General features: G+C 39.4%; 1 protein-coding gene across 1 annotated transcript in view; it reads right to left on the reverse strand.

Annotated features, from left to right (window-relative positions):
* Positions 1 to 15,148, reverse strand: part of LOC104833708 (chromosome unknown open reading frame, human C7orf50) — a 57,112-nt gene extending 41,964 nt beyond the window's left edge. The window contains exon 1 of the mRNA XM_010570586.1: positions 15,065 to 15,148. Within this exon, the coding sequence (XP_010568888.1) occupies positions 15,065 to 15,148 (84 nt within the window). The remainder of the gene's footprint in view (positions 1 to 15,064) is intronic.
* Positions 15,149 to 15,670: the final 522 nt, after the last annotated feature.

The raw sequence follows: 15,670 nt of genomic DNA on the forward strand, positions 1-15,670 counted from the left end.
CACAGAGCTCTGATTTCTTCCTTTCCCGCCTTACACTAGAATATCCACATTATATATAATAGAAATTATTAACTTACTGGAAGAAATATAGTAATACAGTGACTGTAGCAGTACAAACAATACGATTATAAATTAGATGTCGTATATTTTGCTAACAGTGAAAGACTACACAACCAAATACTTCTGTTTAGGCTCTAAGGAAAGCTTTACTTAGGAATAAAAGAATCTCAGGTAATAGTTTCAGGAGCAATTTAAACCCGCATGAGTTAGTACTGCTGCCAAAAGACACAGTCTCCATTTTCTCCCACCTCTTCCTTGGGTTGGCACAAGTGCTTGTACAGTCTTGTAAACTCATCTAGGTTAAAATTACCTCTCTATCCCCCCGCAAAGGTTACTTTAAAACCAAATCAGTTCCTTAATGCGATTCACTGTGAATATTTCTGCCAGTAAAAAGAGGAGGCGATAGAAAGGTGGAAGCAAGTGCCTGTGCAGCTTGTGGGATCCCATTTTTTGCAGCCTCTGGCTGAAGGCACCATTCCTTAAAATAAAAAAGTGTAAAATACATAGTGTAATAAATATAAGTGTAAAATACGTAATGTTGCTATGGGTATCCTACCTTTTACGTATAGGGGTGATGAACTTCAGCTTGCCAACTCTCAAATTATCACAGAACTTTTGGCATTTGCTGCTTTTCAGGAGTGCCATGCACTGCACGGTTCTGGGCTTTCAATTATTTCCCTCTAATTTCAAAATGACAGTAGAGGCCTAGTAAAGGCAGAAAACAATTTTTGCTGCCGAGGGCCTGAACTCAGGCTGTTCCCATGAAGCATGAGGGTACGTCAGTCACCAAGAGCCTAGTTCCGTTATCAAGACCGGTGATAACATTTCCAGTGACCTCAGGCAGAGGCTGCAAAAAACTAAGAAAAAGGAGGCAGCAGGGAGCGGGAAAGGTTTTAGTAAAAAGGAACAGGAAACTGAAGGGAGTCAGAAGAATTAGTGTTTATACATAGGAGGAACAGAAGGAGAACTGAAAGTACAAGGAGCAGGAGTATCTGGTAACTGCACAGGAGGGCACTGCGGGGCAGGACGGGGGACCGCGGGGAATAGATGGGGTAACACAAGAAGCAAAACAAGGCTGACGGATGTGCTAAACCACACGAAATACCACAAAGGGGGAGTGCAGTGGAAGAAAGGGAAACCAAGGCAAAAGTAAACCCATGAGAAAAGTGGAGGACATAAAACCCTAGAGCACATAAGCAATATGACTGGAATAGCTGCTGTTCTTCTGTGTTTAGAGAGATGGTCAAGAGTAAAAATGGCATCTCCCCAAACAAAGCACAGGACAGAGCAGGTAAACAGAAACACCTCCAAATGGAGAACAGGCAGCTCTCCCTGCTCGTTGCTCAGATATGGATACTTAACATCGAGTACAGAATCTGAGAACATCACCTAGAAGGCAGCTACTATTTCTCAAAGTTAAGCAAACCAGAAAGCAAACAATGAGGTGGTATTTTTAAATGTATGATTTCCAATTTGTCATTTAACCCAAGACTACCAGTAACATACGCTTCATGTTTTTATTATTCAAAATGTGTTAGGCAAGAATCAGCCTGTTGGGGATCCAAGAGAACCATTTGCCTTCTACACAGAGGGTGAGCATTTGCCATAGGACCGTAACAGCATGGACCAAATACCTTCACTAGGTATTTGATAATTTTGATAAAGATATTTTTCTTGGAGACACAAGAAAGTAAATTTTTTAAAAAATCAACAGATAACCAGTATAGCAATTTAGAAATTTTTATAGTGTACAGAACTCACATTTTCACAACACTGAAAGTATTAGTATAAAAGAGAAGTCCCTCTCTGTTCTTCATCCTCCTTGTTCAATTATATTCTCCCTTTAGATGACATTCTCTGGCTGCTAGAGCTGTTACTCCTTGAACCTCAGTGTTTAACTGTTCAGCACATACACTGACTTCCTGCCCATCAAAAACTGAAGCATAGCCAGGAAACAAACAGCCAGGGAAACAGATAGACTAAAATTGGAGTTGTCGAGTTTTCTAGCCTTTTCAAATTATAACTGCAGTGAGAAGATGCTGGTTAGCTTCCTGCATTTTAGAATGAGCAAGAAAATCCCCTTACTACCTAGTGATCAGTGGTCAACAAACACATCAGAAGCAATTTTTTGCTTTTGTTGCAAAAATTCATGCTTTTGCTTGCTAATTCTGGGATGGGTAATGGTAGCAGTCAATTATTAAATTGCTCCAGTAGTTTAACAGATGATGACTGTGTTCAATATAAAAATTTTGCTTTTATTATTTAGCTAATTAAATAAACAAATGCTACCAACTAATAATAACCCATACCCATAACTTTATTAAGATATCTAATTGAGAAAATATATTATCTTCACATACTGTACAAACACATGACAAGATGCGGTCAAGGCAGTTGAAGAGAGAGGAGAACAATTTGCATCACCACACTCTGTCCTGCCCTTTGCATTTCCTCTTGGAGTTGCATCATGTCCGAAGACATCATTCAGTTCAGCAATTACTCAAAGCAAGCAGCAGTACCCTGCTAAAAGTTAAACTCTAGCAACCTTTTAAAAAGACTTACAATTATGTAAACAGAACACACAATAATCACTGAAGTCTGTAACCTCACAGCAGACACACACTGTGATATGCTACACTACCAGCAGAACAGGGCACAGAAATCCTAAGAATCAACTGAGAATTTGAAATCTTACTGCAAAAACTTTAATTTGGTCTACTTAAAACTCTTAGTCATGGGAAGCATGAAAAAATGTCTTTTACATGCCTATGTGTCTCTGAGTACACTCACATTATTGGCTACTTAGTACGAAGTCTTACACTACCGGTGCGGAAAAGGAGTTCACACCTTCTACTTCAAGAACAGGAAGAGAAATGGTATCTAATACTAACAATTTAAATACTACCAGGATCTTGAAGCACAGCCATTGAAATAGAAGGTAACGAGACAACTAGATCCAACACCCCTCTAAAAAAACGATATGGAGATTTTCCACCTGGGAACTGCTCTTATTTAGTGTCAGGACAGAAGACTGCTCTGCCTTCTTAAAACCACCCACTTAGAAATGTGTTTATCTCAAAATCAATTTGATGTTCAACTATGAAGTTATCTTTTTGCCAAAAATATATAGCTAATATAAAAGTAACTCAGCGAATCAGTGTATCTACAGTAGAAGTAATAACTTAAATTTGACACACTGATGTGCCTTCCTCATACGCAAAAGGGTAAAAGAAAATGAGTAAGAACTTCCATAGTTTAGTTGTTTTATGCAGAACTTCAAAAAAAAAAGAAAAATCAGTAAACAAGCTAGTTTGGCAATTTTATTCACCTTTGCTATAAAATTGCTCCATCTTACACCTTTGTTTTCTCATTTAATGTTACATATAGGCATATGAAACTGATTTCACCCAATACTGACGGACTAACAAAACATTGTCATTTTAACTATTCTTTAAATTTTCAGTTCCTTCAGAAAGAAATTTCCACATTACCAGCATTAGACAGCACTACAATTTGACTGGCCTTTCCCTAGTGAAACTACTAGAATTTAACCATAAACCTGTGCTATTTAACATGAATGCAGAAGGGTCTTTTATTTTGACCAAAGTACTTAGGGTCATTGGTACAGAAGTAATGACACAGAAAAGTGTTCAGGTACAAAATGTCTAATTCTTCAAACGTTAGGTTAATTTGTTTTCTAAACCTAAACCAATATTTGATCAGTTGAGCAAATATTTGAAATGCATTTGACTAGTTATCTATTTAGAAAGAGAACACATTTATTTAAAATTAATTTTTCCCCTTCAGTCACCATAGAACAAAAGTTAGATCGAGCTCACCAAATTTTAAGATTATTTCACCTGGTCTCAGATTAGACTCCTCCTAACAGATTATTGTTGTAAGGACACTAGTGGGAAATGAGAAATGCTTTAGGAATAGGAGTGCTTTAATAGGCAAGAACAGATATGCTGTAAGAACTGATATTGCAAAACACTCTTCATCTACTACTTAAATAACCAAGGCTTAGTTTTACCCTTAATTTAGGTACTAGTTTTACCCCTGAATTAGGTATTAAGTATGAGCTGTTCTTCATGATGAGTTCTGCTGTAAAAGTAACATCTGGAGGAATCATGATGTCTTCCAGTCATGACCACAAGTAAAATCTGTCCTTTTGTTTAAAAGAAACGCTCAGCCTCTATGCTCCTTGTAATTCCCCTCCAAGCACATCCATGATATTCTTACACGTTTCAGGTTGTCTCCACCTGTGCAGCTGATCTCCTTCCCCTCGTGTCAGGGCAAAGTTCAGTATCCCAAGAACAAAAAATTAAATTTGGTCTCAGACCAATTCTTGGGATAGAGTTTTACATTGCAACGAGATTTCATTAAAGACAGTTTCGATAATAGTTGTGTGAAGGTGAGACATTAAGTGGGGAATTTGAGCAAGGGGCGTGCAGAAATCAGGATCCTGTCCCCACTCCTGGTCCAGCAGTGCTGGCTGCAGGCGAGATGGCTTTCTCCAGCTGGGTGTGGAATGCCTCCCAGAGCGGAGAGATTCCTCGGGCAATGTGCTCTGGTGCTTAATTACAGTGAAAAATGTTTTCCTCATATTCAGATGTAGTGCCCTGTTTCATTTTATGACCACTTCTCATTCTCCCGCTGTGCATCTCAGCAAGGAGCCTGGCTCCAGCGTCTTGGTGACCTCCTCCTAGGGAGGGGATTTGGCCCAAGTAGAAAAGGAATTATACATCAGTTATTACGTTACTATTCTACCAGACATTTTTTATCCATAATATTTAAATATCCTTTTCAACAATACAGTACTCAACAAGTAAATACTTTAAGCGCAAATCTATAACGTTTCCACAAAAAAATTAAAGATGCAATTAACACCACGCAGCTCAGGTACTCCTGAGCTGATATACGCTACTACTTGCTAAATTTTGAACCAGAGAACACCCATCCTTACTGCAGTGGAATACATCACTATACCATTTAGGTGAAAGGAAGAAACATTTGACAGTAGAAACATTCATATTAAAATCTATGCAAAATTTCTGACAGGCTGCAAAACACAAAGTCTAAAGAAGCAAAAAGCATAATCATCTCAAGGTTTATCTTCAGTTTAAAACTGGAAGCATGATCAAAAGACTGAAAAAGAGCTGTTACTTCCAAATGAATAAACTGTTCAGCCTATAAATTTATTAGAAATAAAAGCAGAAAAATAACTTTCTAATACAGTTCCTCTTACATGCAATTGTCAAGTTTTTTAAGCATTTTTATCTGTTCAAAGAGTAGATCTACTGCCAAACTGTTTGTGTATTTTGCCTTTTAAGTAAAAAAACTACTTTCAATCCCACATTGAGAGGTGTCAGAAACATAAAAGAGCACACAGACCTCTAACGGCTTCTGAAATCTTTCACCCATAACAAATGCCTTAAAACTTTCATTGCTTTCTTTTTAGCTTTTTAGAATAAGGTTTGTATTTGGATTTCAATCAAATTAGGCTTAATGTTCCTGGTACTGTAATAATTTCAACTATTAATAATTTTCATAATTCTGTCAGAAAAATGTTAATAATCTGTCTTCCTTACAAAGTTACATGGTTACAATAGGACACCAACTGTAGGTTCTCTGAAATACTTCAAAAGTTACACTGACAGAGATGCCATTTGTGAATTCTGCTTTAGCATATGTTCAGTATATAAAGTTATTTAAGTGCTGTACAATAAATAATCCAGCAACATATGCTTTCAACACATTTGCAAGTAAAGTCATAAAAACAGTCTTGTTTTGGCCAAAGTGCAAAAATTTACATGCAACAAACGTTGCAAATGGGAAGCTGCAAAATCCACTACAAAGATAGAAAATTTTGTAGCATTTTTGTGGCTCTGGAGCGATAATCAGAATTTAAAAAACTAGACCATGAAATACCTAACTTGCTTGGTTAGCAGGGTCCTTTGTAGCTGGGTCTCCATCTCACATGCTCGTCTGTACATGACGGCCAGCAGCACGAGGAGTAAGCCACAGCAGCACTTCAGTGCCTTCATTAATGCAGAATCCAGAATACAAAGGGCTCCATAAAAAGTGGAGAGGAAAGTGGATTTATGGTATTGGTACAGGCAATACATTTTAAAGAGCTGTAGTGGCTCCACAGTAATTAACAACTTCTTGGGATAATTGTTCACAGAGTATTTGGCGTGCGGTGACTCTCAGGCAGCGATCCTGCAGAAATGAGTAATTAGAAACTATTACAATAAGACTAAAATGGCTTTGCCAGAACAAGCGTTGGACGTAGCATCGTCCTTCAGGAAGAAATGATGGGTGAAGGCATAATCTGCACTCCCACCAGTTCTTCTGTAAACTCTTCGATGGAGATACCTTTGACAAAGCTGCAAATATTCTTCCAATGCTCATGGGAGCGCTCCGGTCTGCACAGACGTGCCTGGTCGGTTCTGTAGTTGGTTGGTTGTTTCATATCCACGTCCAGCAGGGCAGGTCCCACCGAGGGTGGGAAGATCTCCAGGGTTAGTGCTAGGAACACTGCTCCTGGCACGCGATGTACCACAGGGCTTCTCAGTGTCTTTCACTAAGAGCAGTACTGTTCCGTTCTGGTAGCGCTGAGTATCGCTATACTGGCTGGTTTGATGCTAGCGTTTTGTGTGATGCCTGGGTCATTTGAGAAGCTTTTGGTATGAGATGTCAGCTGGATCACTGCATTAAGGCTTTCCATTTTTGTCTACTGAAGGAAGAGGTGTCCCTCCAGTCGCCCAAGGCCAGTGCTCCCTTCTTCTCAGCTTTTCAGTGAAGTAAATTGAGGAGGGGGAAGAGGTAAAAATACATGGAAAACTTGTAATGATAATTCAGTTTTGAATGCTCATACAGCTCACATGGCTGACATAAAATCACTCACAGTTGTGAGTAATTAAAAACTGTAACTCAACAAATAAAAAGCGTTTGTTGGCAAAACCACAATTGGATCTTCCCTTGCAGTTTGTAAAACTGTCTAGTAAGGTCTGAACTTCTATATTTGCTCATATTATATCTGAAGGCATCACAGTTCAAATGGTTTCCTCATTAAAGATAGCAGGGACCGAAAAGAAATGAGTCTCTCCCAAGCTGTAGAATCATTGCATGTTCAGCACTGAATCACTACAGAACCCTTTAACAGGAACGTTATTGAAATGCTACGTCTAATGCAGATACCAAAACTAAACTATACTTGCTGTGCCGTGCCTAAAAACTGCAACAAATGAAACAAAAGAATTCATATGCTCTACAAAGAGGATCTCTGAAGGGCACTTTTACCCTGGGAGCCAGCTTATCAAATACTGTTCCAGTCTGGAAGTTCAGGAAGGAAAGGAAACATTAGCATTTTTCTGCTTTAAGAAAGAAGGGCAAAACAAAAATCTTTGAATACAAGTCCCTTTCTCAGCACCGGATTCATTATACCAAGTCACCATAAACCCATATATTGCTGGTTACTGAAACACTGGTGGGTTAATATAGGGGGAAAAAATGCACTAAGGAAGTCAGAGTTTATCCATACTGTTTTTACAATGTGGATGACATAATATAATGATTTGAATGTTTTCATTTTCAATATTATCTCTGATACAGTTTGTTCCTTCTGCTCTGATTTACAGTATAAAATCCCCCAAATGATAAAAATACATTTCTCTTTCAGTCTTTTTGGTTTTGCTGTATTTTTTAATTACTTTATCAGGCCTTAAATCCTAGGAATGCCCTTGCTCTGTCTGAAAGAAGAAAACTAAAATGTTGTTATGTACACATGCAAAAAGAACATTTAGTATTCAATCCTTTTAGCTGCAAAATCAAATGCACCCAATGGAACACAAAAAAAGAATCAACATCAGACATACATTTCAAACACATTACACAAGTGATCAAAGAAAAAAAGGAAGAAATCTAAAGTAAAGCAACTTGCATAATAGACTGTGCATAAACGGTTGAGTCTTTTGAGTGGGATAAATGTTTCAGACTGTACCACTAATGTGATGTTTTAATGGTGTGAGAACTATAAACAAAACTTCTTAAAGACAGATAATAAACTATGAAGTCTGCTGTACCATTTAAAGGACCAAATAAACAAATATACACCTTTCCTTTCCTGCCAAAAGTCGACATCACAGGAATCCTGGTGATGGATGCTACAGGGTTGAGAATGTTGTCACTTTTTCTGGACAATGAAATGAAACCACAGAAACCAGCAGGAGAAGCAGCCAAGTTTAGCCACCAGATTTGGGCACCACGATCCTATAAATACACACGCGGCATCTAAACAAGGCTACGATTGTCATTCCCCTTGTAAGAAAATGATTAGCTGTACTATGCTAATAATATACTCTGAAATACCGAGGAATCAGAATCGATTTTCATGTAATAATACCAGAATGTGATTCCACACTTTGGTAATAACATTCTGCTGTAAATGTGCAGCAAAGATGTGTGCAGTGAGGGCTCGGTAATACAGATCCAGAGAATTATGCAGCATCTAGTCCAATCCAGTTACCAGTGAGGGCAGGGGAGGAGGACACAGGAGGACACATACTGAGCTATGATGGCTTACGCTGATAAAGGAGCTGGCTGGAACTACTCCTTGTATGAGCTCATTACATACCGTGAGCATGATGCTATCACAGAAGTGCTTAAAATGAAAGCCGACAGCACAGATTCCTGTTATTTTGCTTGACCGGAAAAAAAAGAAATCATTTACACTGAAAGCTTTGTCTTCATTCATATCACGAAGAGTGCAATATACAATATGTTATCACAAGAAAAACATGTCACAAGAAAACCCTCTTGATTTCATTTAATTTAAAAAGAGACAGAACTGGGTCAATTTGATATACCATCATGACTCTGCTTTGTTTATCAACAAATACCACACACTACTGCCCATAATTCAATGTTAGGAGTGTATTATCTAGCAGTTTTATAATCAAGATCATTTTTACTACTGGAAATTATATAAACTTGGACAAGGATAACATTCAACATTATCAAATGGGAGGCATCAGAGTTATGATTTCTAGGCACAAGTGGTAATTGGATTGGAAGGCAAAGTTCAAGAAAACAGTAATACTCTTGTGTATTAACAGAAGGCCTGTTCTGCTCCCTAGTGCACTACCCAAGGCCATTTCCTTCCTTAATATTAAAATTCTAATCAGCCTTCATTTCATCTACAGAAATTTATGACCTCGTCCAAGTTCTGTGTATAGCTTTAGAAACAAACAGACCTGGAATATGAGACCCAGCATGTTATAAATTCTTAATTCATCTATAAAAATCTGTACATGCACAAGTGGAGAATATTTAAAACATGCTGAGTTCCACATTGTGAATTATTGCTATAAACACTGCAAATGTCTTAGTCTCTAAATGCAGCTGTATTAATTACAGATCTGATGTTAAGATCCTAGATATCAAACACTGAGGAAACTGGGCCCACTCTAGATGAAATGAAAATGGAGAACTATCATGACAAAAAGAAATTCTTTACAAATTCATCTTAAGCAGTGCTTTCCAAACTGTGGGGCACTTGCTACAAGCAATATGCCTGTTTTTCCTAAGTGGCTTGTAAGCACTGCCAGAAAACCTGAGCACATTCTCCTAAGCACTGCTGCTGTTAAAGTCAGTGCCTTTGGCAGGACCTGTGCTTGAGGACTTGCAGAATACTGAAAAATAAGCTGTTGCTTCTCAACAGAGAAAATAGTTCGCTCATTCAAATCCTTAGCTGGTTTTTTCTTTCGCTCCCAAAGAGACACTTGCCTCTGACTTGAATATTGTATCTTAAAATTAAGCCAACAGCAAAGAAAAGGAAAAGGAAGTCTGGAGAACAGAACGAAAGTGTGTTTACTCTGCAAGGTAAATCAAGGAGATGGCTAGAAGGGCAGAATTATAAATCTAAACGCTTAAGTCTCCAAACAAAATATTAAAACATCAAGCTCAAGCTTCAAAGAGTAATAACAAACCCTGGAGGCCACAAGTCTGAATGTATGCATCTAGTCTTCACGCCTCCCCATAGCTCAATAGTAGGTATTTATGTCAAAACAAATGGGTGGGCTACTGAGAACTGTGGTGTAGCAATATCAACCACACTACTTCCTCCTCACTGCAAAATCCCATTCTTTTCTGTCGTAACAACACTTTCAGCCCACCTCCAGCTTCTCCGTTCACGAGCGCTACAGCTACAGCGCTCGGCGTGCTTTCTTCTGCCTCCCTTCTACAATCCTTACCTCTAGTCATGCTGATTACTAGTAAAAGACACAAAGACAGCTCTCTTCTCTCGCTATGCGTCCTAGTAGCAGGTTAGCTGAGAAATAACCTCACGCCATCAGGCACATGCCAGAAAGCCAGGCAATGCAGACATCCCAGCTGCAGCTTGTCAGGAGGTGGTCAAATTCAGATGGGCCAGCTGCTTGGCAAAAAAATGCCCACGTTCAAATCAGCTCGCAAGCCAGGAGGCACAAATATTCCCTTTTGGGGAGCCGCTTGGCCAGCAATGGTGCCGTTGAGCCCAGCAGCACCCGCCGGCTCTCAGGGGCTGGGAGGGTCGAGAAAGCGCTCCTCTAGCTGTCAGCTCTGCAGGTCTACCTAGAGATGTGAAACGTAAGCTCTTGTGTGTACATGTAAATAAAGTCAGATCAGCCCACGAGGTCGGGACATTGCGCAAAATATAAAAATGGGATGGGCAAAATCCCGTTGTCAAAAAAGAATAGGCAGTGAAGTGCAAGAAACCGCTCCAGCTGGTCGTGTAGCCACTGCTAAGGAATTCAGCTCATGTCCCTGGGTCACAGCATTGCCTTCAGACACCAAAACCAGCTTTTAAATCCGGAATAGCTCCACTGTCTTAAACCAAACTCAGAACCAGTTGTGGTGGGTTGACCTTGCCAGACAAACCCAATACACCAGTGAACTGCATTACCCTGGGAGAGAGGGGAAATAAAAGGAGGAAGAAAAACCTCACTCGGTCCATGCAGTTTGGCAGCAAGCAGAACTGCCTAAATCCATCAAGTAAAACTGCATCTTAATTGTAAGGTCATTTTCAGTGTTTGAATGCAATTTCCTCAATATTTTTCCAATCCGTAAGATACGCCTGACAAATAGAAGCAACTCTGCAGATGCCTAAGACTGATCCGCCTCTGCATGTCACCTGAACAAAAATCTTGATTTGCCAAACTTAGCACCCTCTACATGCTGTACTCGCAGGTGCTGCGAGGGCTACTTGTATTTCAGATTGCAGAAGCAGTTCGCTGATTGACCAACAGCTCTAAACTATATTTGCGAAACCATCCCAGCTCTCAAACTTTCTTTTTAGTCTCTCCGAGCATTTATGAATAAATAAATAAGAAAATTCACAAAATAACCACTACAAAATGGCAATTATAAGAAGTAAAAGTAAAGAATGTAATTAGATTATGACGTTTATAAGCTTAATTGTAAAAGATTTCTACATCTTCATTTATATAACGAGTAATGACAAAACCTCATAGGACATAATGGCAATTTAGACTGATCTTCAGGAATGGGGTACACTTGCAGACCCTCTTGGATGACTTTCCATTTTTTCTGCTATGCCTCAATTTTTTTAATAAAAGGGGGGTTTTTTTGCAAGTTTTTGGTTTTTATTTGTGGGTGTTTGGGTTTTGTTGGTTTTTTGTTTTTGGTTTTTTAAACAGGCTACAGCCATGGCAAAGACTGTTTTTCCATGTTTTTTTTTAATTTTACGTTTTTAAAGCATGCCATCAAGTATCTTCAGAAAGGATGTCGTACAGCATTTATTCTGCCTGCTTACTCTGGATTAAGTTACTCTTTAAAAAAAAAAATTAAAAAACCCCAACAAATAATGTCCTGCGCGATAAGCACATACATTTCAATGGGAGACAAAACGCCAAAAAGAACAGGGAGTTGAGAGGAGCTGACACACACTGTACAGATGAACCTAGAACTGAAAAGTTTAGTGCCATATTAAATTTGTCTGTCAGAGAAATTAAGATTTCTGTAATGCAACAAGTTACATGCAAAGGCACTAAACTGACACTAATATTTGCAGTGACTTTATTTGTGGAGAGTAGACATACAGGGCTACAACACAGTAGCAAAGGCAGCAAGCATCTGCCACTTAGAAATACCAGTTGAGTGACTACAAACCCAGCATTTGTGCAGATCTCTGTGTACTATAATCTAGCATAAAAATATTAATTGAGAAGCATATCGAGTTAGGCTTGTCAGCCTTAATATTTTCTGGTGATTTGAACAGGGCCAGAGAATAAGATAAGCATCTTTACAAATCCAGTTGGCTTTACTTCAAATCCAAAAGCTTGTTTCTAAGCTGCGCAAGAACAGGAGCCCACGTAAAATGAAATTTTGAATGCAAAGCCAACCCAGTTCTGCTCATCATCCTCTATTCTGAATGTGTGCAGCAACATTTTTTTGTGAGCTCACTAACCTTCACGGAAATACTGAAAAACATGCAATTATATTTGTAAGATTTTTTTTTTTTTTTCATCATAGCTACGCTTATCTTAGGGACAATCTGTATTTTTATTTTTAAAAAGTTTTGCATTTTTTAAGTTTACACTAATGAAGTATCTTCATTGGCACTGATGAGTTAAAAACAACTTCAGCTTCATTTGCAGGTTTTAGGGTTTTTTTTAATCAAGCTGGTAAGTATTCCCCATTTACCAGTGCAGATCAGCTTAATTTGCTTAGCAGCTAAAACTTGGAGCAAACAACAGTATTTTCAAAACAAATACATCAAGTTAAAGCTAGGGCAGTTGTGGTTCGTCTGAATCATATGGCTCCAGATTTCAAATCTAAGCTAAGGAAATAGAGGTTATGACATCCTGCAGCTGGGACAAGTAGTGTTCATAAAGCAATATTAAATCAAGACCACTTGGCCAGTTCAGGCAGTTGCTTGTGTGGAAGTGAAAGATCCCATGAGAGCATTAAAAAAAGAAAGGTTTTGGTGTCCTAGCCAAACCCCTCTTCCTTCATTTAGTGCTACCAGGGACTAAGTTTCTTCAGAGAAAATGACTGTGGAAGGTTGCTGCCAAGTAATTGCTACTGATTCATTTACATCCAATCGCAAAGAACAGGAATTAAACATTTTGCAAAACACACGGGCAAGTTAATTACAAAAGGTCTTCCCATACTACGCAAATGCCAAGCGACTGAGCCTGCTGCTTGGTAGGTTAGTTTTCAGAAAGATCAATTCGGTGATTTGATTCACCACAAGGCTACGCAAACGCTAGTACCACCACAGAGGCAGATACAGCGGCAGGGAGAAGGAGCTGGGAGCTTCATCAAGGCAGCGGTACACCGGCCGGTAGCAGGGGCATACTCAGGTGAAAGTTTTCATTCAGTCTGGGAATCTCAGGACACAAAAAAGGATTGGGTCCAGTCTCCCATTCAGTATCATTTTAAGATCTATTTATGGATGCAACGGGCACTGATAAGATTCCCAAGAGTTGGCATTTTCATTTACAGCAGATGAAAAAGGTTCGATTTCTAAACTTTGTGAGACAATACTGGTGGCTGAAGTAGAGGGACCATTCACTGCTCCCTTGCATACCAGAATAACTGTGCCTGTAGCTTTTTTTTTTTTCCCTAAAGCAGGGAGGAAGCATGAACAGTAGTGCTGATTGGAGACTTTCAGGACACTATCTGGATGCCAATGTCACGCTGTGTAAACATGTGGATCCTTTAGACAATTGTTGGAAGCAGCGAATTCTAAATTTGATCTAGTGATAGGACTCACGCTGTTTGGAAAAAAAAATATGGGGTTGCGAAACCACACAAGGAAAACGTTTCAGACTTGTTAAAAAAAAAAGTACAATGTGAACAATGATGTATTGGATGGCCTGCAGATCTCGGCCTCTGGAGAGTCTTGCCAGGCAGAAAAAAAAACCACCTGAACTCTCGGCTCTCAAACTGTTAAATAAGTTTATAAAATGTATTCCAACCTGAAAGGATAAAAAACATTTTCATAGAGAAAAATTTATATTCACATGCAGAACACAAAAGATTTTTCCATGCTAAAAGACAATCTGCAACAATGATTTATATCTTCTTCCACATTTCTAGTGCACGCTACTGCCTGAACTAATGAATCAATTTTAGTGAAGCCTGAGCTCTACGGTATCCCCAGCGATGCTAGTCCGGGGAAGGGAGTGGTAGTTAACTGCCTTCCTTTGGTTTGTGCTGGCAGTGCAATGCTTTTTTGCTTTATAGTACTTAATGGTCTAAAACACATGTTGAAATTAACTCCTTCATTAGCTATACAGCTGCTACTCCTTATCTCTTTCACTTTTCTTAATTATAGCACTGCAAAACGTTATGTTGTGATTCAGAATTATACATGATTAATACAACACGATTTATATTTGATAGAATAGAAAACACAGGCCTCATGAATAAAATTATATATTACATATGATACTTGAAAACGTACTCCGTTCTTTAAGCTACCTATGCTCATTCTGTCCATGCTACAACTTCATTTCAAACTTATTAACCAGCTTTTTATTCCCCTCAAGTTGCTTACGTTAAAAGACAAAAACCAGTAGGTTCAGCTCCCAGCAAAACTGCAAACCCACTTTAAGGCTGTCACTACAAAACTTGTTATTCATCTCCACAGGCTTATAGACGTGAAGAGCAGTGTGTATAGCTCAGCGTTTCACTTATGATTCATGTTGCGATTTAATCATTCCTGAAACATTGTTTGCTACATAAAAGAAATTGTACTCCAACGACAAGGATCGGAAAGCAAGAAAATCAGATCAATCCAGAAGAGGTACTGAATCACTAAGGAGGAAGGCAACGAGATAGACGTTATCCTTGTGAATCTGGAGGTCAGCAGAAGCAAAGCTGCTCTTGGGTGACTGCTAGGTGACCGCTGCGGACAGAACCCTTCTCCAGCCCACACCACGAGCTCCACGGCCACGCGACAGCAGTCCTCGCAACGCAGACCTCACTATCGCACCTTGCCGTGCACGTAAATAAGTTCGTGCAACCTCGCCAGCTGAATTCGACGACGATTCACGTGCCTGATTCCAGTCATAGCCATACCTACGTGGATAGGACGCCACAGACCCCAACCAAGGCGCCGAAGGACCACATTAGTCAGGAGAAGCCATCTCCCGCGGCCTGTCCCTGCGCGGCAGGAGCTCCCAAAGCTCCAGCAGGTCTTACAGCTGTTCCACAGGTGGGACTTCAGCAGTGAGAGCTATCAGCCAGTTTAACTATTTAAATCCTCCTTCCCACCTAAAAACACAGAGGACGAGAGCTACCCACATCCATTTTCTGCTCTAATGCACGGCACAGCTGTCTTAGTAGGTCCTTGAACACAACTTAAATTTCTAGGAAAGTCTAAACAGAAGACCCGCTGTTTCTTTGCGTGAATTAGTGGCACATTCATTTTTGTTCTTGAGAAGAGGGGCCAGCCACTGCAGCAGACTTTTGAGACCAGCAGAGCCGGCGATGGGCGATTTCCACCTGTGACACACCACAAACACACATTAGCCGTGGAAATCCCTGTCTCTTAAGGTCAAGACCACATAACAGTAACAGTTTGTGCTTCTATTTACTA

Source organism: Haliaeetus leucocephalus, unplaced genomic scaffold (genome assembly GCF_000737465.1).
Source record: "Haliaeetus leucocephalus isolate CR32 unplaced genomic scaffold, Haliaeetus_leucocephalus-4.0 Scaffold295, whole genome shotgun sequence".
Classification (NCBI taxonomy): domain Eukaryota; kingdom Metazoa; phylum Chordata; class Aves; order Accipitriformes; family Accipitridae; genus Haliaeetus; species Haliaeetus leucocephalus.